The sequence below is a fragment of the Pan paniscus genome, chromosome 4 (genome assembly GCF_029289425.2).
Source record: "Pan paniscus chromosome 4, NHGRI_mPanPan1-v2.0_pri, whole genome shotgun sequence".
In the NCBI taxonomy this organism is placed as follows: domain Eukaryota; kingdom Metazoa; phylum Chordata; class Mammalia; order Primates; family Hominidae; genus Pan; species Pan paniscus.
The window spans coordinates 146,503,157-146,530,279 of record NC_073253.2 but is presented as its reverse complement, the minus strand read 5'-3'; the positions used below and the strand labels follow the sequence as shown (position 1 = coordinate 146,530,279).

General features: G+C 42.3%; 1 protein-coding gene across 2 annotated transcripts in view; it reads left to right on the top strand.

Annotated features, from left to right (window-relative positions):
- The window catches only part of SLC36A3 (solute carrier family 36 member 3), a 33,826-nt gene extending 11,393 nt beyond the window's left edge, over positions 1-22,433 (top strand). Inside the window, exons 3-11 of one of the 2 annotated variants that reach the window (XM_008954431.5) lie at positions 1,887-1,975; positions 4,699-4,794; positions 9,119-9,238; positions 9,712-9,799; positions 10,721-10,939; positions 13,477-13,575; positions 13,978-14,144; positions 16,982-17,151; positions 20,501-22,433. In XM_008954431.5, coding sequence (XP_008952679.1) covers positions 1,887-1,975; positions 4,699-4,794; positions 9,119-9,238; positions 9,712-9,799; positions 10,721-10,939; positions 13,477-13,575; positions 13,978-14,144; positions 16,982-17,151; positions 20,501-20,769 — 1,317 coding nt within the window. In that variant the 3' untranslated portion in view covers positions 20,770-22,433. The remainder of the gene's footprint in view (positions 1-1,886; positions 1,976-4,698; positions 4,795-9,118; positions 9,239-9,711; positions 9,800-10,720; positions 10,940-13,476; positions 13,576-13,977; positions 14,145-16,981; positions 17,152-20,500) is intronic. The other variant, XM_003828993.5, reaches the window with a different exon arrangement.
- The last annotated feature ends 4,690 nt before the right edge of the window (positions 22,434-27,123 follow it).

Here is a 27,123-nt window from a genome sequence, read left to right as displayed (position 1 = left end):
TTTCCTGTGCTGTTCCTGCCCCCTCGTTTCTGTCTTTTTAAAGTGCCTCCTCTCTAAAACTTTACTCTTTCTTATGATCACTAATGCCATCCTCACTTTGTATTTTTCTACCATTTATATCTACCTTACCTGGGATTCTTAAAGCACTTATGAAGATAAGTTATTATTTATTTATTTATTTATTTATTTATTTATTGAGACAGAGTCTTGCTCTGTCTCCCAGGCTGGAGTGCAGTGGCACAATCTTGGCTCACTGCAACCTCCGCCTCCCGGGTTCAAGCGATTCTCCTGCCTCAGCCTCTCGAGTAGCTGGGATTACAGTTGTGAGCCACCACGCCCAGCTAATTTTTGTATTCTTTGTAGAGAGGTTTTCATCATGTTGGCCAGGCAGGTCTCAAACTCCTGACCTCAGGTGATTGGCCCATCTCGGCCTCGCAAGGTGCTGGGATGACAGGTATGAGCCACCTCGTCCGGTCGACATATTTATTTTTTAATAGACTCGCCTTCCTCATTTAATTGAAAGCTCTGTGGGCAAAAACTGTCTGATTTCCCTTTGCACCTCCCCACGGTAGCCTCTGTAGGGACTGGCACACAGCAAGTTTCCATTAACATCTACTGAATGGAATAGATACCAAATATATAATTCCATTTCATTGGAGTGAATCTTTTCTTATCTCCAGGCCTGGTAACTGGCTCCCATGTCTAAAGAAGGTGAGACCCTTGCTTCCTCTGTCATGACTTCTGATCTTCAGTGGTTCCAACCCAGAGACTGGACTCTCCCCTTTGGAATCCTCTGGGTTCTAGAGCTTCTACAAAAAAACATGGTCTTCAGCCAAACTATCTTTGCCAGGGTGGTACTTGCTTTTAAGACAATGCTTTTATTCTTTGATATTTGCTTCCTCAGTCATTAGATGATTTCTTTACCTTTCATCTCCCACCAGAACCTCTGGCCATGATTCATTTGAGAAATATTTATTGAGCACCTATCTACCCTGTGCATTTGTAGCCCCTGGGAATATAGAAGCAAACAAGACATGAGAGTCTCTGCTGCATGAAGCCTGCATTCCAGTGGAGTCTAGTGGTGCTCTTGATCCCTCATTTATGTCTTTGTGATAGGTCACATCTATAAAGACACAAGTGTTCAGAACAAAGGATGTGAGAGGGTCCCCGTTTATACCCTTCTGATCACCTCTGGAAGATATAATTAGTAATCAGCCCCACTTTTTAAAAGGAATTTGACAAATTAGACACACTACAGTAGTGATCCCCAACTTGGGATCATTTTGCACCAGCCCCTGCTACCCTAGCCAAAGACCTTTACAATCTCTACAGACATTTTTGGTTGCCACAATCTGGGGGAAGAGTCTCTGACACCTAGTGGGTAGAGGCTCAGGAAAGCTGCTAAACATCCTATAATGCAAAAGACAGCTCCTGATAACAAATAATTATCTGCCCCAAAATGTCAATAGGGCACCTGTTGATAAACTCTGTACTAGAGGAAGAGAACTGAGTCATAAGAACACCTTGGCCCTCAATCATCTTGGAGGAAGTGAGGGCCAGGGTGTGTCAGACAAAATAAATTTACCACGAGGGACTCTAAACTGGTAGAACTCAAGGAAAATGAGAAAATGCATGGGCTATGTGGGAAGGTAATGAGCTCTCTGTCACTGGAAGTATCCTAGCAGAAGTTGGGCAGCCACTCTACAGGGATGCTAAGAAGAGCATTCAAATTCTAGCATCTGGGAGCATGAGGACATTCAGGCTGGGTCTGTCACCCCAAAGACAGTTTTATTATGCAACAGGCCCCAGCACACAGACTGTGAGAGGGCCAGGGAATGGGAGTGATCATTTCTGGCTCACTTCCCCCTCTCTCCTCTCCCCTCCAGGTCGGTCCTGTCAGCCTTCTGGCCATCGGGGTCCTCACCGTGCACTGCATGGTCATCCTGTTGAACTGTGCTCAACACCTCAGCCAGAGGTCAGAGGCCTGCTTCTCTCTCATTCCAGCACTGGGGCCCCTCTGAGGGTGTGTTGCGTTTCTTTTGACCACTGACCCAATTAATTCGGCCACTGCTCCAGGCCACCTTCCTACCACTCTGGATTCTATAAAGGCAAGGAGAGCATGACAGAGAGTCCCAATTAGAGACTCTAGGCACAGATCTAACGCTGCTGCTAACAAGCTGGATGACTGTCAAATTCCTGCATCCCCCTGAGCCCAGATCTCCTTAACTGAAAGCATCGAAAGTGATAAAAGATGCAAAAGCACTATATAAATTACTCTATTGATTTGAGACAGAGACTTTCTTCTCTTCCTTTTAGCTTCCCCATCCCCAACCTTCTCCCACTCCAATACCCACACCTTGTCAGGGTAATTTGTTCCATGCAATGTTAGTAAAAGTAAAAAGCATACTTACTGAAAAGAAGCATTCACAATGATTTCAGTCATTATCAAAGCATACTTATAATAATCAATGTTTATGTATTTGAAACTTTAATGCAAAAACAATTTCAGAAAGAAAAGACAAATGCAGTAAAAACAAAGAATGCAGAGATCCACAGCGCTCAGCTACTCCCAAGGCATGCAAAACCAAATAGGTCCTCGTAAATGTGAAGAAAGGTCTCAAAAGTCAAAGTAGGGATGGTAAACAAAACTCTCCATAAAGCCTAATTATCATAACCCAAATAGGTGTACCTGGAGTACATATCAGTCACACCTAACTCTCAGAGCACTTTCCTGCTCACAAAACGCTTTTAAGAGCATTTACTCATTCCGTAGTTAAATGTATTGTGCAATTACACTGCGGTTATCATGCCAAGAGCCTTGCAAGCCTTGTTTACTCCGCACAGTAAGTCTATGATAGGCACTATTTTTATTCCCATTTTACAGATGAGTAAACTGAAGTTTAAATGCCTTGCCCAGGGTCGTATAGCTGGGAAGTGGCAGAGCCAGTATTCAAAGACCTACTGTGACTCCACTGTTCACCATTTTGCAAATCTTCTCTTCCCTCAAGCCTTCTGGGATCATTATATCACCAGATAAGCTTCTGACATCAGGCCATTTCTGAAAGCCTTTCTCTGATTTTTTTTTTTCTCTGATGACTTGTCTTTTATTTTTTCTAATATAGAGGTTGCAGAGTGATGGCCTGAGAGTTGGCTATGGCCTTCAGTTATGTTTTGGGGGACTTCACAGTTTTATTTTTTAGTCAATGTTTAAACTCTGGAGATTTCGGCCGGGTGCAGCGGCTCACACCTATAATCCCAGCACTTCGGGAGGCCGAGGCAGGCAGACCACCTGAGGTCAGGAGTTCGAGACCAGCCTGACCAACATACAGAAACCCCATCTCTACTAAAAATACAAAATTAGCCAGGCGTGGTGGCGCATGCCTGTAATCCCAGCTACTCGGGAGGCTGAGGCAGGAGAATCGCTTGAACCCGGGAGGCGGAGGTTTTGGTGAGCCGAGATCGCGCCATTGCACTCCAGCCTGGGCAACAAGAGTGAAAACTCTGTCTCAAAAAAAAAAAAAAAAAATTCACATTCACAAAATGTGAATTGGAGATTTCACATTCACATTCACAAAACAAAAAAATCTCTGCCTTCTTAATCAGTTAGACAACCGACTGCTTCTGAGCCTTCATTTTTTAGATGTGCTTCTAGAGGCAAGTCCTGAGCAATCCCTTTTACAATGGGATGTGTTATTCTGGTTTGCCACAGTCTCCAATGCTCCCTACTGTCTCTTATACTCAGCCCCTGTCACCCACCAGATCACCAGTACCTGTCTGATCCCATAGCTTCTGAATTTGCAACCCTCAGATTCATATCCTTGCCAGTTCTATGCAAGGTGACCTCATTTGTATTGAAAATGCCTATCACAGTGAGCAGTAACAAAAATGCCATGTTCCAGCACATCTCTATATCCGTCTCTCACTGTCTCTTCCCCCAAAATCCAGACTGCATGTGAAGAAAACTGGGGCCCAGAGATCTCAAGAGACTGGCTCTACATGTCTGGCTACCTGAGGGTCATGTTGGGATTTAAACTCTGGTATCTGAAGAAGGCTGGAGCCCTTCCTCTCTCCCACTTGTTCCCCTCAGTCCTGCAATTTATGCCGTGCTTCCAGGATCTGGGCAACCTGCTGCTGTTTCCACTTGCTCCAGCCAAAGGTGTTTCTGCAGCAGGGCCTGCTCCACCCTTAAAAGGGTTGAGAAAGAGGGACATGGGAAGAGGAATAGGCTGGAACTTGGGCATCACATCCTACAGGGGGCTGGGCAGGATCCCGAGTATCACCTTTGTGAGGGGTCTGGCCCAGGCCAGGATCTCAAGTGTTCTGACACCATCAGCAATGGGAAGGAGGGAATCACTGGCCTGGCCACACCCACACCACCTCTTCCCCTCCCTCCTCCTCTCCCCCTCCATATCCCCTTTCCTGCTTTGCAGATCTACGTCAATGCACAGCTACCGCTTACTCAAGAAGAATAAATCCAATGATAGTCAGTTAAATATTTGTGCTTAAAGGGATAATTGCAAAAAAGGAAAAAAAGGCAAACTCCTGAAAGTTGTTAAAGTATAAAGTAGATCACTGTGAGAAAATTGACAGAAGGCTTCATGCTCACACACAAATACATAAAAATCCCTCACTTTGGGAGAAAACTGTACCTTTAACAAAAATGTTTTAAATTATGCATTGTTTGTTCTTTCCCCCTAGACTGCAAAAGACTTTTGTGAACTATGGAGAGGCCACGATGTACGGCCTTGAAACCTGCCCGAACACCTGGCTGAGGGCCCATGCAGTGTGGGGAAGGTAGTAGTCACAGAGGTCGTAGTAGTAACAACAGAAATCATCATATCACTTTTCTTTATTTCTACTTACACAGGTTTTAAATGAATATGCTCTTATTGTAAACTATCAAACAATAGAGATAATCACCTCAATAACCCCATCCCCCATCTCACTCTGTACCCATAAGGTAATCATTGAAATCTAGTTAGTAAATATTCCTTTAGACTTTTTTTCTCTTCATGTACATCAATATATGTGTGTGAATGGAAGTACATAATTTGCTTTCTATTTTCTTATACATTACTTAGGATAATTTCTGAAAATTTGATTTTTCATCTAACAGTATATCCCTATTTTTTCATGTTGGAACATATAAATGAACCTCATTTTTGGGGGGGAGGGACAGAGTTTCACTCTTGTTGCTCAGGCTGGAGTGCAATGGCGCGACCTCAGCTCACTGCAACCTCCACCTCCTGGGTTCAAGCAGTTCTCCTTCCTCAGCCTCCTGAGTAGCTGGGATTACAGGCGCCCACCACCACACCCGGCTAATTTTTGTGTTTTTAGTAGAGACGGGGTTTCACCATGTTGGCCAGGCTGGTCCTGAACTCCTGACCTGAGATGACCCGCCTGCCTCAGCCTCCCTAAGTGCTGGGATTATAGGTGTGAACCACCTCGCCCAGCCTACCTCATTATTTTTTAAGGCTCACAGTGTTCCCTAGTGTGGATGTATATCCATTTCATTTGCTTATTCCCCTAAGGTGAACGTTCAGGTTGTTCCCTGCCTTGATAAAAAGTTAACGGTGTACAAAATGGTTTTCTATGTCTTAGCTCCTCTGTTCCTCTCAACAGCCTTGTGAGGTAGGCAGGGTGGGTTTTTATTGTCCTGGAAATATAGGCTTATAAAGATAAAATAACATATCCAAAGGCATGGACATTGATATGGGTGGAGCAGAGATTTGACCAAGAACGTAACATTGGAGCCTTCCCCCAGCAAAGTCCCTCAGGAGGTAGTGAGTCAAATTGTGGCTGCTAAGATTCCTTTGCAGCTCCTCTCTCGGGATTCTCAGTAGGTCATTGATCTCCTGATCAGGAGCCACTCTAATGATTAGATGAGGTCATGAGAAAGAGTTAGAAACATTTAAAAAATATTTAAAGTAATAATTTGTCATCTTTAATTTACTAAGAGATACCTGAGGAGCTTGATTAAAAACTGCCCATTCCTTGGCCGTGTGTGGTCGCTCACGCCTGTAATCCCAGCACTTTGGGAGGCTGAGGCGGGTGGATCAACTGAGGTCAGGAGTTTGAGACCAGCCTGACCAACATGGCGAAACCCTGTCTCTACTAAAAATATGAAAATTAGCCAGGCTTGGTGGTGGGTGCCTGTAATCCCAGCTACTCAGGAGACTGAGGCAGGAGAATCACTTGAACCCAGGAGGCAGAGGTTGCAGTGAGTTGAGATCGCACCATTGCACTCCAGCCTGGGTGACAGAGTGAGACTCCATCTCAAAACAAACAAACAAACAAACAAACAAACAAAAACTGCCCATTCCATGGAGGCAGTGGTCATTAATGGATGCTCAAGCTGTTAGAGGAATGGTCACTGGGAAGCTTTATAAAGGGAGAATGCACTGATGCTACCTGACCCCATGTACTCATCTTAGCATCTCATATTTATATACATGACAGCTAGCTATGTGTGTCTCATAATAGCCCACAGTAGGGAGTACGGAGTAGTACCACCTCTGATATTTCAAAAATAAATTTGAAACCTCCATTTATTCAAGCCACTAGATCTAATATCCATTTATAGGAAGCATGGGGGATAGAGGAACAAGATAAATAGCATCATGAGGAAGTCACCAACCAAATAGAAAAAATAGGATATACTACAGGACAAATGATCTGGTATCTTCAGCAGCAAACAAAAAATTAAAAGTTGCAAGGAAAAAATAAACAGGGCAAGAGGAATATAGCAGTTTAAAAAACTTAAGAAACTTAACAAAATACAATGTGTAGACTTGTTTGGAAACCAACTGTAAGACAGATATTTTTGAGAGAATTGGAGAAATCTGAATATGGACTGAATATTAGATGGTATAAAGAAATTATTGGCCAAGCACAATGGCTCATGCCTGTAATCCCAACACCTTGAGAGGTCAAGGTGGGAGGATCTCTTGAGACCAGGTGTCAAGACAGCCTAGGCAAAATGTTGGGACCCCATCTCCACAAAAATTTTTTTAAATAGCCAGGCCTGGTAGCACACACCTGTGGATCCAGCTACTCAGGAGGCTGAGGTGGGAGGATCACTTGAGCCCAGGAGGTTGAGGCTGCAGTGAGCCATGACTGCACCACTACACTCTAGCCTGGGAAACAGAGTGAGAATCTGTCTCAAAAAAAAAAAAAGAAATTATTGTTAATTTTGTAAGAGATGATGATGGTATGATGATTATACTTTTTAAAGTTATTATCTATTACAGCTACATACTGAATTATTATTATTATTATTTTTTTTTTTTTGAGACAGAGTCTGGAGTGCAGTGGCGTGATCTCGGCTCACTGCAAGCTCCACCTCCCGGGTTCACACCATTCTCCTGCCTCAGCCTCCTGAGTAGCTGGGACTACAGGCGCCCGCCACCATGCCCGGCTAATTTTTTGTATTTTTAGTAGAGATGGGTTTCACCGTGTTAGCCCGGATGGTCTCGGTCTCCTGACCTCGTGATCCGCCCGCCTCGGCCTTGCAAAGTTGTGGGACTACAGGCGTGAGCCGCTGCGCCCGGCACATACTGAATTATTTACAGGTGAAATAACTTGGGGTCTCTGGTTTGCTACAAATACACCGACAAATTCAGTATGTGTGTGATGGGGCTGAAGAGATAGAGAACAAGTGGCAAAAAGTTCATTGTTGAAGCTGGGATGAGCACATGTGAATTCATGAAATTATTCTCGTTAAATTCTCGTTATATTCATTAAATTATTCATTGCTTTTGTATATGTTTGAAAATCTTCCTAAGATAGACAGAAAAAGATATTATTCTGAAGTCACATGTGACACTGCCAAGATTCTGACTCAATAGGATGATATGAGAACCAGGAGCCTGTATTTTTAACATAGGCCTCAACCAACAAATTGGTTGATACTACAAGCCAATTTTGAAAAGCCCTTATCTAAACATTATCATCTAAGTAAAGGAACATATTTTTGTTCTTTTAGAAAAATGCATCTCCAAATTTGGAGTAATTTAAGAACCCAAAAGAATAATGGCAGTAACAGAGTATAAGATATTAAATTTAGAAATAATTAACATGTGTCTGTTGTGATGCCAAAAAAAGAGGAGAAAACAATATATCTCTCTTAAAAACCAGCTAATAAATTTAGAAGAAATGATACATAGACTTAGAAAGCCACCACCTTGCAACCACTAATGATTCAAGCAAGGAACATCAGTGAATGGTAAAACCATTGGTTTGAGGAACAGGATAATCATGCCATCTCAAAGTTTTACCCCACAGATTACAAAGGGAAAATGTACATTTCCAATAGGAGATCTGGCAGTCACCAACAAAGCAAAACAACAGGATATCATGTGCCTCCCAATATGATGAAATAGAGGTGCAAAACTATCACCTCTGTAGTATTCTTGCTAAAAGTGCTCCCCTGAATTTAATCACGAGGAAGCAATCATACAAGCCCGCAATGTGGGGCATTCTATAAGACAATTGGCCTATACTCTTCAAACAAAGCCAATGTGATGAAAACACACTGAGACTCTGTCTCAAAAAATAAAATAAAATAAAATAATTCAGTATGTAGCTCTAACAGATAATAACTTTAAAAAGTATAATCATCATACCATCATCATCTCTTACAAAATTAACAATAATTTCTTTTTTTTTTTTTGAGGCAGATTCTCACTCTGTTTCCCAGGCTAGAGTGTAGTGGTACGATCATGGCTCACTGCAGCCTCAACCTCCTGGGCTCAAGTGATTCTCCCACTTGGCTAGAGATGTAGCCAAATGCAATATACAAACCTTCATTAGATCCTGAATTAAAAAATAAAATAACTACAAAAGGTACTTTGGAGAGAATTGGTGTAATACTAACTCATTTTTATGTAAGAGACTTGAGCATCTGCAGATTTTGAATTTGTAAGGGGTCCTGGATACCAATGAATGAGTGTATTTAAAATAGAAACTGTATATATGTATAAAATAGAAACTGCATATATGTATATATATGAAGATATTGAAGTTGATTTTCTGGCTATTACAGTCTTAAGAATTTAAGGTTTAAGTGTTAGGATACCTGCAATTGACTTTTTCTTTCTTTTTTTTTTTTTTTTTTGAGATGGAATTTGGCTCTGTCACCCAGGCTGGAGTGCAGTGGCAACATCTCAGCTCACTGCAACCCCCACCTTCAGGGTTCAAGCAATTCTCCTGCCCAAGCCTCCCAAGTAGCTGGGATTTACAGTTGCCTGCCACCACACCTGGCTAATTTTTGTATTTTTAGTAGAGACGGGGTTTCACCATGTTGGTCAGGTTGGTCTTGAACTCCTGACCTCAATGATCCACCTGCCTTGGCCTTCCAAAGTGACCTGCAATTGACTTTCAAATGATTCTGAAAAAAAGTGTGTGTGTATGTGTGTGTGTGTGCATGTGGTGTGTGTGTGTGTATAGACGAATGAATACATATATACATATACATATATATATATGTAATGCAATTTGGGGCCAAAAATTAACAACTGGTATATTTAGTTAAAGGGTACATGGATGTTAATTATACTGTCCTTTCAACTTTTTGGCTTAAAAATTTTTCAAAATAAAAGAAAGTAGGGAAAAATTTAAAAATAATAACAAAAATAATTGTTTCAAATAGTAAACATTCTTAAGAAATAATTTTAGCTTTTGTTTCCTCCGTCTGCCTCTTTCTTTCCTTCCCAGGTACACTGTCAGCTTCTTATTAGTCATCACCCAGCTGGGCTTCTGCAATGTTTATTTTATGTTTATGGCAGACAATTTACAACAGGTAAAGAGGCCTCTTCTGGGCAGAGTGGGAGAAAAGCAGACCTCCTGCTGCTGAGGCTACATTAGCAAAAATATTGTGTTAGGGTCATGGGCGGAGAGAACTTCATTTCTACTCTTAGATCAGACCACGCTTAGGAGCTCTCTCAGTCCTGGGAATCACATTTTGAAAGGATAGATGAGCTAAAGTAACTTCTGAAGAGTTTAACCAGGGTAGAAAGAGAGGCCTGCAATCATGTCCAATCAGAAATCAATGATAATTGTTAGCCTGAAAAACACTGGCGACATTTACTTTGAGTATCTTAAGGTTGTCATGTAGAAGATGTCTAACTATACAAGGCCAACAAGCTGCCACCTTCCCCTCATTGCATTCCTATCAGACATTACAAATCAACTACAGCCTTCTTTCTTGGCTTTGTGGATTAGAGGGAGCATCCTTGTTTTTGCGCACCCAAACAGCCAGAAAGAACTGTGACAAGTATTGTAGATGGAATATTCAAGCAGATGGATACTGACCAATATTTAGAGCTTCCCAGGTTTTAGGGCTATCTAAATTTGAAGAGGATATTCTTGTGTGATGAATTCTCTTTCTCTGGATGTATGAAAGAAACTCATTTTGTGGAGAAGAAAAGGTTTGAGTAGATAACAACCTCAAAGCCTTGAGATTTTATGATTCTAAGGGTTTCTGGTTGTCACAATCATGGGCCCGACAGGGTTGCCCAATTTGGCAAATAATAATATACGACACCCAGTTACGATAGAATTTCAGATAAGTAGTGATTTTGTTTTACTATGAGCGTGTCTTATGCAATATTTGGGGCATATTTATACTAAAAAGTTACATTAATTACCTGAAATTCAAATGTAATTGGTGTCCTGTGTTTTACGTAGCAACCACACTGCCTGTCATTGTGCTTTATGTCAGATGGTGGAAGAAGCCCACGTGACCTCCAACATCTGCCAGCCCAGGGAGAGTCTGACGCTGACCCCCATCCTGGACATTCGTTTCTACATGCTGATAATCCTGCCCTTCCTGATCCTGTTGGTGTTTATCCAGAACCTCAAGGTGCTGTCCATCTTCTCGACATTGGCCAACATCACCACCCTGGGGAGCATGGCTCTGATCTTTGAGTATATCATGCAGGTCTGTGCCATAGGGAAGAAAGGATCAGGGTCCTGGGTCTCTGAAACACCTGGGGAGGAGGGTTTGTTATCATGATGGGCAGGTGAAGCTGAGGAAGGTGATCCTCTGCTCTGAGCAGCCCCTGCCAACATGACATCTAGGAACACTTCTGTCCCACAAGTTGTAAAAGCTAAGTATTATCATCATCATTGTCATCAACATCCTCATCATCATCATCATCGTCACATTGGATAATAATGAGTCATTCAACAAATAATTACTGAATACCTTCTGCAATCCTGGCATTGTGCAAGGGGCCAGGGACTCAGTGGTCAGCAAAAATAAATAGGGTGCCTGCTCTCATGGAAGTTGCATTTACTTGGAGAGATAAACATCAATCAAATCACCAAAAAAATTGTAAAAGTGGTAGATGGACAAAAGAAATACAGATGATAAAGGAATTTTATTTACTTGGTGCCAAATTATTTACATACATTAACTTATTGAACCTTCGCAATGCAATTTGGAAGTAAAGCTGGCACTCTGTATCCATGATTTCCACATCCATGGATCTGAACAATCACAAATGGAAACTATTGGGAGAAAAAAACACTAAAAATATACAACAATAAAAAATCATACAAGTTAAGAAACAATTAGGTCTAACAACTATTGGCCAGGCACAGTGGCTCACACCTGTAATCCCAGCACTTGAGGAGGCTGAGGTGGGAGGATTGCTTAAGCCCAGGAGTTCAAGACCAGCTGGACAACATAGCAAAATCCTGCCTCTACAAAAAATTTAAAAATTAGTGGGGCATGATGGCTTGCACCTGTAGTCCTAGCTACTTGGGAAGCTGAGGTGGATGGATCACCTGAGCCCTGAGGTCAAGGCTACAGTAAGCTATGATCACACCACTGCATTCCAGCCTGGGTGACAGAGCAAGACCGTCTCAAAAAAACATAAGCATGGGTTATATGCAAATATTATACCATTTTATATCAAGGACTTGAGCATTTGCAGATTTGGTATCCACGGGAGGTCCTGGAACATTAGTTCTCCCATGGAGACCAAGGAACAACTATAGTATCTTTATCCGCAATTTATAGACAAGGAAATTGATAAAGTAATTCTTTCATGAATTTCAGACTGCCTCCCATGTCCATGCTCCATTATCACAGACCACGAAATCCCACCATTATACTTTCATTTTCTTGAGTGAAAGTCTCTGGAGTTGTATTCATTTCGTATTGCTGCTGTGATAGATTACCACAAATCTAGTGGCTTGAAAAAACACAAATTTATTTTCCAGTGCTTGAGTCTCGCTAGGTTGAACTTAATGTGCGGCAGAGCAGCATTCCTTTCTGGATTCCAGGGGAGAATCTGTTCTCTTGTCTTCTCCAGCTTTGTAGAGGCTGCCTGTGTGCCTTGGCTCAGGCCCCCTTCCATCTGCAAAGCTAGCAGCCTCAAGCCAAGTCTTTCTCATGCTGCCTTCCCTCTGATCTTCCCCTTCTGACTCCCTCTTCCACTTTTAAGGATGCTTGTCCCACCCGAATAATCCAGGATCGTCTCCTTGTTTTAGGGTCAGCTGATTGGAAACCTTAATCCCATCTAAAAACTTAATTCTCCCTCGCCATGTAACATAACATACTCTCATCTTTTGGGGATCAGGATGTGAACATCTTTGGGGAACCATTATTCTACCCACCATAGAAATCTATTAACATAATCATTCCCCCTAGATTCATGAGAGCTGCTATACTAACTAGTGGACTGCACAGCCCTGAAAGAAGTGTGGGAGAGACATTAAGGGTTAGAGGGCTGGGAAACAGGAGACCTGAATTCTTATCTGCGCTGTGCCACTAACTTGCATAGTGACCTTGGGCAATTCCCCTCTCCTCTGTGTTCCACTTTCTCCACATGTAGAGATGAGCGGGCTCCCAGTAGCCAAAGGGTGGGATAATCCAAGTGTCCAAGTAAGTGATGAAAGGATGAACACGATTTGGTGTCTATATATAGAGTGGAATATTATTCAGCCTTAAAAAGTGAGGAGACACTGACACATACCACAATGTGGATGAACCTTGAGGACACTAAAGCTAAATGAAATAAGCCAGGCACAGAAACGATACATATGATAGGATTCCACTTACATGAGGTACCTAGAATAGTCCAATTCATAGAGACAGATAGTAGAGCAGGGGTTGCCAGGAGGCTGGGTAGTGGGGCGTTATTATTTGATAGATAAAGAGTTTCCATTTGGGGCGATGAAAATGTTCTGGAGATGGATAGGGGTGATGGATACACAACAATGTGAATGTTCTTCATATTACTGAACTGTGCACTTAAAATAGTTAAAATGGTAAAATGTTATGTGTATTTTAGCACAATATAAATGAATAAATAATCATATTTAAAAGATTAGAAGGCTGACTGAGGTCTAGGTATCTTCTGATTTTCTCTGTTGAGGTCAGGTGTGACCCAGCTTTCTACCAGGCAAAGATTTGGGATGACTTCGACACCATAACAACACCAATGTGCTTCTCCCACTTTCTTTTAGGGGATTCCATATCCCAGCAACCTACCCTTGATGGCAAACTGGAAGACCTTCTTGCTGTTCTTTGGTACAGCCATCTTCACATTTGAAGGCGTCGGTATGGTAAGATTGATGGGGTTCACGCGAATGGTCCCTAGCGCTCTCTACAGTGGCCAACTGTAGTTGCAGATGTCTGAATAAATAGTATTTATGAAAAGGTGCAGACTCTGATCTTCTCCTGGTGAAGGGAAAGTCTGTACCCACATACAGGGTCCCTACTGCTCTAATATACCACGCTAAGCGTTGAAGACTGAGAATTTACTAATCAACCAAGACTAAGTAGGGCATTCCTGACAATAGAAAGCGTGAGAGAAAATGAAAGGAGTGTGGCCATGTGGAGAGGCCCCTTTCTGATACTGGGCCCACCTGGGGAAGGACATCTGTGCTTGTACGGGAACCCTCTCCTTCACAATGGGCCACATCTCTTTCTACCTTTTCTTTCCCAACTTTTTTTTTTCCCTCCAGGTTCTGCCTCTCAAAAACCAGATGAAGCATCCACAGCAGTTTTCTTTTGTTCTGTACTTGGGGATGTCCATTGTCATCATCCTCTATATCTTACTGGGGACACTGGGCTACATGAAGTTTGGGTCAGACACCCAGGCCAGCATCACCCTCAACTTGCCCAATTGCTGGTATGTCCTGCCCACCTCAGGTGAGATAGGGAGAGACACGGGATCTGTTCTGGTTGTCATAGCAGAGAGCACAGCAAAGCTGAGCCATGAAGCTGGTAACCCATCACCGGAAGTGACATATGTCTCTCCTGCTCACACTGCATCAGTCAAAGCAAGCCACATGGCCGCACCTCACCCCAAGGGGGCAGGGAAGTGCAAATCTGCCATGTGCCTGGAAGTATTTGGAGAACAGCACAAATAACTGCTGTGCTACCTGATGCAGTGACGGTGGGGATTAATTGGATTAATACATAGATAATGCTTAGAAAAGTGCTTAGCACGTGGTAAGCATTCATGAGCGTTAGCTATTATCATTGTTATGCATCCCCACAGCCTTCATTTTTCCAAGGTGAGTAGGATGATGGTGCATTTATTTCCCACAAATCCAGAGCTGTAGAATGACAAAAATGTAACCATCCCCACCCACCTTGCTGTGTTATGATAATGACTAGATGAGACAATAAATGTGAGTTTCTTTGAAGTTGTGCCTTATTTTACTCAAGATATCATCCTAATATGCTGTTCTTGTTCTGGGCAATTTGGGCTGTCACTAGCTGCCTTGGACAGGGCACTTTCCTTCCTGGGACCTCAGCTAGAAAACATGGGTGTTGAGCTCCATCAGGACTTCACACCTGCTGGTGTGAACCTCACTAGTCATCAGGTTCTCCAGGAAAGCCTTAAACAAATATCCCTTCCCAATAAGAAAAAGACCAACAAGCCAATGACAAATGGGCAAAGGGCAGAACAGGTATTTCACAGGCAAATAAAAAAAAATGGCCAGATGGCCAGATAAAGAGATGCTCAGAAAGATACTAGAAGGCCAGGGGCAGTGGCTTATGCCTGTAATCCCAGCTCTTTGGGAGGCTGAGGCAGGTGGATCACCTGAGGTCAGGAGTTCGAGACCAGCCTGGCCAACATGGCAAAACCCCATCTCTGCTAAAAAATATCAAAATTAGCTGGGCATGGTGGCGTGAGCCTGTAATCCCAGCTGCTCAGGAGGCTGAGGCAGGAGAATTGCTTGAGCCTGTGAGGCGGAGGTTGCAGTGAGCCAAGATCGCGCCATTGCATTCCAGCCTAGGTGACAAAAGCGAGACTCAGTCTCAAAAAAAAGAAAGAAAGATAATAGAAATGTGAGTTAAAAAAATAAATACAAGGGCAAAGATGCATGCATCGACACACTGTTTAGGCAAGGACATGGTAAAGCAGGTCTTTTTATACACTAGGACAGCAAATGGGCAATATGTCAACAGCTATCAAAATTTTAAATCATGTAGACTTTTACCCAGCATTTTAACTTCTAAGTTTGTATATTATATGTGCATTAATATATGTACAAGGATAGTCTGTGCAGTATTGTTTACTTGGGAAAAGTCTAAGCACAATCTAAATATTCATTAATTGGTGACTGATTTTTAAAATTATTGCATATCCAAGCAATTGGCATATCAACCAGCTATTAAATAGAAGAGCCAGATCTATGTGTACTGGCAGGGAACAATCTTCAAGACATACTGGGTGAGACGGCCAGGCGTGGTGGCTCACGCCTATAATGCCGGCACTTTGGGAGGCCAAGGAGGGCGGATCACCTGAGGTTGGGAGTTCGCGACCAGCCAGACCAACATAGAGAAACCCCGTCTCTACTAAAAATATAAAATTAGCTGGACATGGTGGCACATGCCTGTAATCCCAGCTACTCGGGAGGCTGAGGCAAGAGAATTGCTTGAATCCGGGAGGCGGAAGTTGTGGTGAGCTGAGATCGTACCATTGCATCGCTTCTCGGCCTTTTGGCTAAGATCAAGTGAGATCGTACCATTGCACTCCAGCCTGGGCAATAAAAGCGAAACTGCGTCTCAAAAAAAAAAAGAAAAAGAAAAAGAAAAAGAAAAGAAATATTGGGTAAATAAAAGAGGAGTCTACATGTGTATATGCATATGTGTATGCATGTGCGTGTGTGGATGTGCATGTATGTTCCTACATTCTGTATGAGCATGTACAAACACCAATCATTTCTAGAAGGGCCACAAGAAAACTCTGAATGGTTGCCTATGGAAAGGGAAACTAGAAGTTAGGAATCAAGGGTGGGAGGAATGCTTTTCACTGTATGACTTTTGTACCATGAATTTTACTCTATGCATATATTGTCTCTTTTGTTTGCTTGAGATGGAGTCTCACTCTGTTGCCCAGGCTGGATTGAGTGCAGTGGTGTGATTTTGGCTCACTGCAACCTCCACCTCCTGGGTTCAAGCAATTCTCCTGTCTCAGCCTCCCGAGTAGCTGGGACTACAGGTGCATGCCACCATGCCCAGCTAATTTTTGTATTTTTAGTAGAGACGAGATTTCACCATATTGGTCAGGCTGGTGTCAAACTCCTGACCTCAGGTGATCCACTCGCCTCAGCCTCTCAAACTGCTGGGATTACAGGCGTGAGCCACCATGCCCGGCTATTGTCTTTTAAAAAATTAAAAAAGAAGAGGCATAGATTCCTGAGCTGCAGGCCTACTGACTCAGAATCTTCAGCAATAGGCACTTTTAATAAGCTTCCCGGATGGCCCTGATGTCCAATCTGGCCTGAGTCATCTAACATTAGCCAGTTCTATAATTCAGTGACAAGTACAGATTGAGTAACCCGTATCCAAAATGCTTGGGACCAGAAGTGTTTTGGATTTTGAAGCATTTCAGATTTGGGATTTTTGGATTAGGGATACTCAACCCATACCAACTTCTGAGCAGTAAGTGAGTCCTCAATGGCCCTTCCGGGGAGCCACATCACCTTTCACATCCTATTCATGTGTCTGCAGGTTGTACCAGTCGGTCAAGCTGATGTACTCTATCGGCATCTTCTTCACCTATGCCCTCCAGTTCCATGTCCCAGCTGAGATCGTCATCCCGTTTGCCATCTCCCAAGTGTCAGAGAGCTGGGCACTGTTTGTAGACCTGTCTGTCCGCTCAGCCTTGGTCTGTCTAACCTGTGAGTAGCATAAAAGGGCACTCTTTACCCAAAGCTATGACAGGGAGCCATGCTGGCGCCCACCCCACCATCAATGGATCTGCCACTTGCCTTCTTTGTGACCTAGGGTGAGATATTTCACCTCCCTGGACCTCGATTTTTCCACGTGAAAAAAAAAGGGCTTGACAGAATTACCACACAGTAAATTTTATAGTCGTCTCTACTGCCTACACATAGAAAATAGATGCTGGCTGGTTTGTAGAAGAAGTATCATTCATTCAATCCTATATGTCAGGCACCGTACTGACATTATCTAATACCGATGATAGCCTAACAATGTATTACCATTAGAGGGAACTGTGGCCCAGATAAATTAAGTAACACACCTGAGTCATACACACTAAGTGACAAAGCTGGGATTTGAACACAGATTGTGTAGCATCTGTTTTTCATGGTGCCATATTTCTTCTTATCATAAATTATGAACAAGTCCTGTATCATAAAGTGAGATTTAACTTTTGGGAAAAATCTCAGTGGGACTGATTTGTCAGTCTTGGAGATTATTTATTTGTTTATTTATTTGAGACAGAGTCTCGCTCTGTCGCCCAGGCTGGAGTGCAGTGGTGCTATCTCGGCTCACTGCAACCTCTGCCTCCCAGGTTCAAGAGATTCTCCTGCCTCAGCCTCCTGAGTAGCTGGGATTACAGGCACCTGCCACCATGCCCGGCTAATTTTTGTATTTTTAGTAGAGTCGGGCTTTCATCATGTTTGCCAGCTGGTCTCGAAATCCTGATCTCAAGTGATCTGCCTGCCTCAGCCTCCCAAAGTGCTGGGATTACAGATGTGAACCATGCACCCAGCCAGAGATCATTTTTTGGCTGTACTCTTCTCTCCTCCCTCCCTTCCTTTCTTCCTGTTCCTTTCAATTCATTCATTCACTCACTCATGAGCACTGTTGTAGTGTTTGGGAAACCTCATGAACAGGGCTGGGGAATTCTTTCTTTGGAACATGTCTAGACGGAGGATCACAAACGATGACCCATGAGGAATGAGCAAAACAACAAGGGATGTTTTGCCTGGAGAAGCAAAGTCTCAGGAAATTTCCACAATTATCCTTAAACACCTGTGGGATTATTGTAAAAGTGAAGGGAGAAATTTAGTCTTCAAGGCTCCAGGAGTCAGAATTTAAAGTCATTGAAGGAATCAAGTCTCCGTACAGGGTCAGGAGAAACTATGCAATGCTTGGAGCTGTGCAGCAGAACATACTATCAGATAATAAGCTTTAAATGGCAGGCGCGTTCTATGAGCAGAAACAGCAAAAACCTACTTGGTTTGAGGCGTTAGAGTTCCCAGTCTGTGCTGAGACATCACGAAGCTGTAAATAGTATTGTTTGCGATCATTCCTACTAGGAAGGGTGTAAGTTGACAAGAAAGACTGAGGAGCCTCTGAGTATCAGGGAATGCATGACTAGAGACAGTTGACCTTATAATGACATGTCCTGCTTTTGATATATGCTGAAAGTCCCATTCTTCGTCCATTATTCATCCATCAATTCTATTACCCTTTATTCATTCAACAATCATTTGTTGAGCACCTACTACATGCCTGGCATTGTGCTAGACACAAAGGATACAATGATGAATAATGAAGAAGATGTAGCTTCTGCCTTCACAGAACCTACAGTTGAGTGGCAAATATATGCAAGGAAATAATTACAGTGCATTGCAATGATTGTTAAGATGGGACATGATGATGCACCATATGATGGTTAAGATCGTAAGTAGAAGACACACTCTACACATAAGAGGGTCCTATAACTCAGCCTGGCCAAGCCAGGGAGTCCTCTCCAGTGGAGTGACACTTCAGCGAAGACCTAAATAAGTAGCAAATAGATGGAGGAGTGAAGAATGTACCACGGGAAGGGAACAGACTATGCACAGACCTGAGGCAAGTATTGCCTATGGCCCCTTTGGAGAAGTGGAGGGTGCTGAGAGATGAGGTCAGAGCTCTGTCAGGGCCAAGTCCTAAGGGTCATTGTGCTGAGGAGTTTGGGCCATGCAGAGCCATGGAAAGGCACTGAGCAGAGGACTGGCATGACCAGAACGGAGCGTAAGGCCTTCCTCCATTCCACCTTGAATTATAGCTTTTCTTGCATGTATCTTCTCTGCCTCCTCGTTGTGAGCTTTCCTGGAAGACTGATGCTGAGTTTTCTCTGTAAGCGGCTTATTAAACACTGGATGAAGGAAAGCTGTGGACAGGGACCTCCCATCGAAGGAGAATGCACTCCTAGCCATGAGAGTCTATGAGTCTCTCTTATGCTTGGACTGGATGTGTCAGAGCAATTTCAGAAAGAAGTGATTTTTTTAAAGATCCAGCAAGCTTGTATGGATGATTTCCAGAACAGGCTTTCTCTATTTTGTTCATAGGAAAATCATATGATTGGAATATTTTAAGTAATGGATATCCAAAGTACACTGATTTGATCTTTACTAATTATATAAACATATTGAATTATCACATGTACCCCCAAACTACGTACATATAGTATACATCAATGTAATAATTGTTTTAAAATAATAAATTTGCATAAAATTAAATCATATAAATTATATATTTACTCATTCAAACATTATTGAAATTGGACTCCCTTGGAAAATCTGTGATACTATATGCTCATCATGTGTATAAGAGATGGAATTTTAGGAGTGTGAAGAGAAGAGAAGGATGGGGGTTGGATAGCTTAATGCTGTCTTTGTGTTTATGGCCTGCTTCATTACTAAGATCCTATTAAGAATAGAAAAATAAGTGGTTGACATTCGGACGGCAGCAGAAGCATCTCCCATTTTTTTATCCATCCTTGCTTCTAGACAAAGGCTATATTATATAGATACTACAAACGTTGGTTCTGAGCCTGGGCAAGAGTCAAGCACTTATTGAGCATCTACTGTGTACCAAGTTCTTTCTTACACATGACAGGCAGCATAGTAGAGTGAAAAGGACCTTAGACGGGGCATCCCAGTGGATTCTCATCTCAGCTCTGTGTGACCTTGAACAAGTCCTGTTCCTTCCAGAGCTCTAGATTTCCCCATCTCTACAGTGGGGAGGTTATTAACAGGTAAGTGGTAGAAGAGCCCTTCCAATAAAGATTATATGTAAAAAAAAAAATCCAGTAGATAAAATATAAAAGGAGAGCATCTATATTACTAGTTAAGACAGGGGTGGGAGTTGCCTGACCTCCCCAAGCCTGCAGTAGGCTCCCTCCCACCTCTCCAAAGCGGTCTCTCAGGTGTCTGTGAAATTCTAGGGCTCCAAAGCAATGGCTTGTTTCTGAGCACATTCAGTGATTCTAAATATCTCCTTTCATTGCAGGTGTCTCAGCCATCCTCATCCCCCGCCTGGACTTGGTCATCTCCCTGGTGGGCTCCGTGAGCAGCAGCGCCCTGGCTCTCATCATCCCAGCCCTCCTGGAGATCGTCATATTTTACTCTGAGGACATGAGCTGTGTCACCATTGCCAAGGACATCATGATTAGCATTGTGGGCCTTTTAGGGTGTATATTTGGGACATACCAAGCCCTCTATGAGTTGCCCCAACCCATCAGCCATTCCATGGCCAACTCCACCGGTGTCCATGCATAATTATCTGTTTTTATTCTAATAGCTCTCCCTTCCTCCCATCCCCAGTTTGACTTCCATGTGGATGTTATATACCTTCATCAAATCCCAACATCTCTGTATTAATTAGTGGCGTCTTTATCTTTCCAAGAGAAATGCAGATGAGAAAAGTTAGCACTGATGTCTCTCAGGCTACACCTTTTTTGGTTTTATATTTTTTGGATGGCCTTTTGTACCTCAACCAAAACTAGATTCAACTATTCATATTATCAGCCTCATTTTATGGAAAAGGGATGCCACTTACCCCAATAGCCCTTGAAACAGAGACCAAGCATAAATACAAAAGTAACTGTTTTCTCTACACTGCAGTAGCTGCCCTTAAAGCATCAGATTTAGAAAAGTGTATGTTGGGCGAAGGGAGTTTTCTATTTAGATATTCTAAGTAGAAGAGTCATAGACAGAACAAAAACAGAACTCAGCAGTAATTTTGTCCAACCACTGGCTCCGCCACTGATTTCCTACTGGCCCTCAGGCAAGTTCCTCCCCATCTCTCAGTCTATGAAGTGAACAGTTGGACTAACTGATTATTAAGGACTCTGTCAACTCTGATATTCTGAAAGTGAATAAAAGAAATTAACTTATCCACCAACCACAAAAACTGGCCATGCTAGTGTTGGTGAGGAGGTGGAGTAACTGAAACTCCATACCCTGCTATGTGGATAGAAAGTAGTACAATCAGTTTGATAAACATCTTGTAGTTTCTTTAAAACTTAAACATATACCTACCATATGATCCAACTATTCCACTCCAGAAAAAAGAAATATATATCCATAAAAAGACTTGTACAAAAATATTCATGGTAACTTTACTTATAAAAGCAAAGAAGTTGGAAATACTCTAAATGTCTATAAACAAGAGAATGGATAAACAAATTGTGATGTAGCCATACAATGGAATATTCCTCAGCAAGGAACAGAAACAAACTGTTGAAATACACAATAAAATGTATGAATCTTAAAATAAATATGCTGAATGACAAAATCCAGACCAAAAAAAGAATACAAACTGGATGATTCTATTTATATAAAAGCCTGGAAAATGAAAACTAATCTGTAGTGACAGAGAACAGCTCAGAGTTTGGTGCAAGATGAGATGGGTGAGAGGGAGGTATTACAAAGGAGCAAGAGGAAATTTTTGGAAGGGATGGATAACATGTTCACTGTCTTGATTGTGAAGATGGTTTCACAAGAGGGTACATATGTCAAAACTTATCAATTGGATACTTCAAATATGTGGCATTTATTATATGTCAATTATACCTCAATAAAGCTGTTAAAAATAGAATATGAAACATGATTCCATTTTTATTTTTAAATCAGTTACATACATACAGTCAAATAATTTTGAATACTCAGCACATTGTCATAGGAATTTTTCACCAAGTGGGTTGAATTATGAGTAAAATCTTACACTTTTTATTTTATGTATTTATATATTTTTAAAAATAGAGACAGGGTCTCATTATGCTGCCCAGGCTGATCTCAAGCCCCTGGGCTCAAGCGATCCACCTGCCTCGGATTCCCAAAGTGCTGGGATTACAGGCGTGAGCCACCGTGCCCAGCCAAAATTTTATACTTTTTTTTTGCTTGCCTATGTGGTTGCATTTTTTAAAAAAATAATGCACTGATTTCATAACTAAAGAAAATTCATTTAAAGGGGGAAAATATTGAGGATTTGTTTCACTCTAGAAGAAATGCCACCTTTAAAAAGCTTTTTATTTAAACTATAACACCAATGAAAGTATAACTCTACAGTATAATTAATATTTGTAGAGAGTATCAATTTTCAACTTCACCTTCTATTAGATGATTGATATTATGGCCTGAATAACAGGCATTTCAGCTGGAGTTAGCAGCATTCCCCCTCTGTAATATATCGTCCATTTACCAATGGTCAGATGCCAAACAACAGCCTCTCAGAGGAGATGTGAAGTAGCTGTGTTATCATGAAGGAGAGGTAGGAAAGAATATCCTACCGCTAGATAGAAAGCTATCAGCCCATAAAAAGTTTCTGCTCTTTTGGGATCCAGACCATGAACTTGGAGAAGGAAAGGCTTTGAGGAACATATGGAAACCTTACTATAGAATATGGAGCAATTAAATGGAGGTAAGGCAGTTATTTATGGTTTTTGGGGACTCATGCAGCTCACTGACATTCTAATAGAAGCTGTGGCTCCTCCTTCTATAAAATTCACATATATGCATAAGTTTTGCATGCAGTTTCTGAAACTGTCACAAACCTCATGAAGTGAATAGACCCTGGGTTGCAAAAGAACCTCTGGAAAAAAAAAAAGGAATGTAAAGATTTCTGCTTCTCATACATGAAATGATCTGCAGATGATAGATAGCCAACCCTGGAACAAAGGTCTGGATGCAGAATAGAGCAATATACAAAAATCAGATGAGGGAGGTAAGCTATCAGATAAGAGATCACCATGTAACTGGTATAGAAAACACTTTCTGATGGAAGTCAGCACTGATAGGACCCAAATTGGTCATTCCAGTTGTGCAACACAGGCTGAATTCTCTGCTGCCACATGCTTCTTCGGCAAAAACTGGGACCTAAGAGTTGAAACAGAGAGATCTAGAAGGATACAAAGAATGTGGGAAGGTCCCCCAGGACCTTCAGAATCATTTGCCACTGTACTTCTCTACTGGACAAATATGATTTATCTTGACATGACTGAGCTGGACAATGGTTGGGGCATAAAGGGAAATGATATATAAAATCAATCAGTTTAAGAAGAAGCTGAATTCAGATCTTCAACAAGGCCATTGGAGGCCAGGCACAGTGGCTCATGCCTGTAATCCCAGTGCTTTGGGAGGCTGAGGTGGGTGGATCACCTGAGGTCAGGAGTTTGAGACCAGCCTGGCCAACATGGTGAAACACCGTCTCTACTAAAAATACAAAAATTAGCCAGGTGTGGTGGCAGGCACCTGTAGTCTCAGATACTCAGGAGGCTGAGGCAGGAGAATCGTTTGAACACAGGAGGCAGAGGGTGCAGTGAGCCAAGATCATGCCATTGTACTCCAGCCTAGGCAACAAGAGTGAGACTCCATCTCAAAAAAAAAACAGAAAACAAGGCCATTGGAAAAAAAAAGAAATGGGAGAGTTGAGATTGCTAAGGAACACAAACTGAGATTGCTAAGCACATAAGCCCTACATGTGTGGGGCTGGGGAAGTCACCCACGTGAAGGTGAAGCCTTAAGAGATAGCTACAAAGTGATATAAGTCAGTGCACAAGTGCAGTGGTTTATAAGCCACAGTGCCCTGGGAATGGAACTGACAGGCAGCAATCTAAGGATCTATAAGACTTGTTATCCACCAAGTCCAGGTTGTGCCCGTCTCAAATCCACAAAGGAGCTCCTTAAGCAATTCCCAGATCTGAGTTCAAAAGGGAAGAAAAAGGGGGTGGGGAGCAGAACACCTCCCTGGCATGCCAACCCCAATTGCAAGTGAAATTTATTTGGCAAGATAGACTCTCTCAAGGGAAAATTCTCAGGTGGACTCAAACTTAGGAAGTTGGCTTCCCGGTCAGGGAGACACGGGTGAGCCAAAAGACTTCTCCCGGGAGGCCGAGGCGGGTGGATCATGAGGTCAGGAGGTCGAGACCACGGTGAAACCCCGTCTCTACTAAAAACACAAAAAGTTAGCCAGGCATGGTGGTGGGCACCTGTAGTCCCAGCTACTCGGGAGGGTGAGAGGAGAATGGTGTGAACCCGGGAGGCAGAGCTTGCAGTGAGCCGAGATCACTCCAGTGCTCTCCAGCCTGGGTGACAGAGTGAGACTCCATCGCAAAAAAAAAAAAAAAAAAAAGAAAAAAGAAAGGCTTCTCCCCACCTCTCCAGCTTCTTCTTGCTCCAATTACACCTTTTCCTTCCAGCCACACCAGCCAGCCTTTGTCCAGTTCCGCAAATGCACCATGCTTCCCGTTGCTGCTGGGCCTCCATCTACGCTCTTCTCCCCTCTCTTCACCTGCTTAATTCCTCCTCATTTTCCAGATCTCAGCTATCACTTCCTCAGGAAAACCCTTTCTGACCTCAGCCACTAACCCAGATTCTGCATAAATGTTCACCCCCTTCTCCTGTACTGCAGTTACATGATGGCAGGTTTGTGTTGGTTAATACTGAGTGTCAACTTGATTGGATACAAAGTATTGATCCTGGGTGTGTCTGTGAGGATGTTGCCAAAGGAGATTAACATTTGAGTCAGTGGGCTGGGAAAGGCAGACCCACTATTAACCCGGGTGGGCACAATCTAATCGGCTGCCAGCACGGCTAGAATATAAGCAGGCAGAAAAATGTGAAAAGAGAGACTGGCCTAGCCTCCCAGCCTACATCTTTCTCCCGTGCTGAATGCTTCCTTCCCTCGAACACTGGACTCCAAGGTCTTCAGTTTTAGAACTTGGGCTGGCGCTCCTTGCTCTTCAGCCTGCAGATGGCCTATTGTGGGACCTTGTGATCAAGTGAGTTAGTACTTAATAAACTCCCCTTTGTATATATTTCTATTAGTTCCATTAGTTCTGTCCCTGTACAGAACCCTAAGTAATACAAGGTTCATATCTTTTTTTTCTCAAAATGAAAACTTCAGCAAACTATTTTTAAAACTTTTTATTTTGAAAAAAGTTAGACTTTCAAAGGGTGGCAAAAATAACAGTTTCCATGTACCCTTCACCCAGCTCTTACTAATGTTAACATCTTACATAACCACAGTACAATTATCAAAACCAAATAATTGACATTGGTGAAATCTTATTTCTGGTCCTTTTTCTAATCCAGCATCTAAATCGGTATCTCACAATGCAGTTAGTTATCATATTTCTTTACTCTCTTCCAGTCCATGACTGTTCCTCAGTCTTTCCTTATTGTTCACGGCCTTGGCACTTTCGAAACGTACTAGCCAGTTATTTTGTAGAGTGTCTCTCAGTTTGGGCTTGTCTGATCTTTTCTCCTGATTGCACTGAGATTGCACATTTCTGACAACACCACAGAAGTGACAATTGTGCCCTTCTCAGTGCATCATATTGGAAGGTACATGGTATCAATATGTCTTATTAGTGGTGATGTTAACTTGATCACTGGGTTAAGGTGGTTTCTGTCAGGCTTATTCACTATAATGACTGTTTTTCCCTTTGTAATTAGTATCTTGTGAAGGGATCTTAAAACCATGCAAAATCGTGTTTCCCATCATACTTCTGTTCACTAATTCGGCATTCATAGGTGTTTCTTGTCTGCAACAACTATTCCTATGGTGTTTGCCTAATGGTGTTTTTTTGTTTGTGGGTTTGTTTTTGAGATGGAGTCTCATTCTGTCACCCAGGCTAGGGGGCAGTGGCACAGTCTCGGATCACTGCAACCTCCACCTCCCAGTTCAAGCGATTCTCCTGCCTCAGCTTCCGGAGTAGCTGGGATTACAGGCGCGCGCCACCACGCCTGGCTAACTTTGTGTATTTTTAGTAGAGACAGGGTTTCATCATGTTGGCCAGGCTGGTCTTGAACTCCTGACCCCAGATGATCCACCCGCCTTGGCCTCCCAAAGTGCTGGGACTACAGGCGTGAGCCACTGCACCCAGCCATTTTTTCTATTTCTATCGTTCCTTCTACATTTGTGATTCCATTGTGTATGGGATTCTATAGTGTATTTTTAGTCAGTGGACTATAACCCATTATTGTCATTATTTTATTGCTCAAATTGCCCAAGATTTGGCCACTGAGGGACATTCAATTTGGTTCCTGTGTCCTTTCAATATGTCCCCCATGTTCTCATTACCTACCATATATTTGTTTTCCCAATCCTAATATATACATAAAATACTTCCTGAATTACTAACTTCTGCTTCTGTGAAAAATTTGCTAACTAGACTCTGGTATTTGTGTACAGTTCCTTTTCTCTTTCTAGTATCCCATCAAAATGCTATAACTTCTTATTTTTCTTGCCCACCTCCTTCAATGTGGTTGTATTATGCATCTGAAATACAGTTAAGTTCATTTGTTACTGTTTGTATTTCATTTTGAACCCTCCTCATATCCTGGTTGACTTTAATTATTTTGGGGGGCATGAGAAACATTACTATGGCTCCAAGAGTCAGTTATACAAAATATACTCAGATACACTCGGCAGTGTTCCATCCCTTCCTCCTTTATACCGTTATGATTTCTCCCTTCTTTCTACTCTAAACCCACCTACCATCCATAGAGAGCTCATTACTTTCTGGCCAATCTTTCCTTATTTACTTTGCATAAACAAACAGATACATGTGCTTTCTTACATCTCCTTCTTTCTTACATACAAAGTACCACTTTCTACTTTTTGTACTT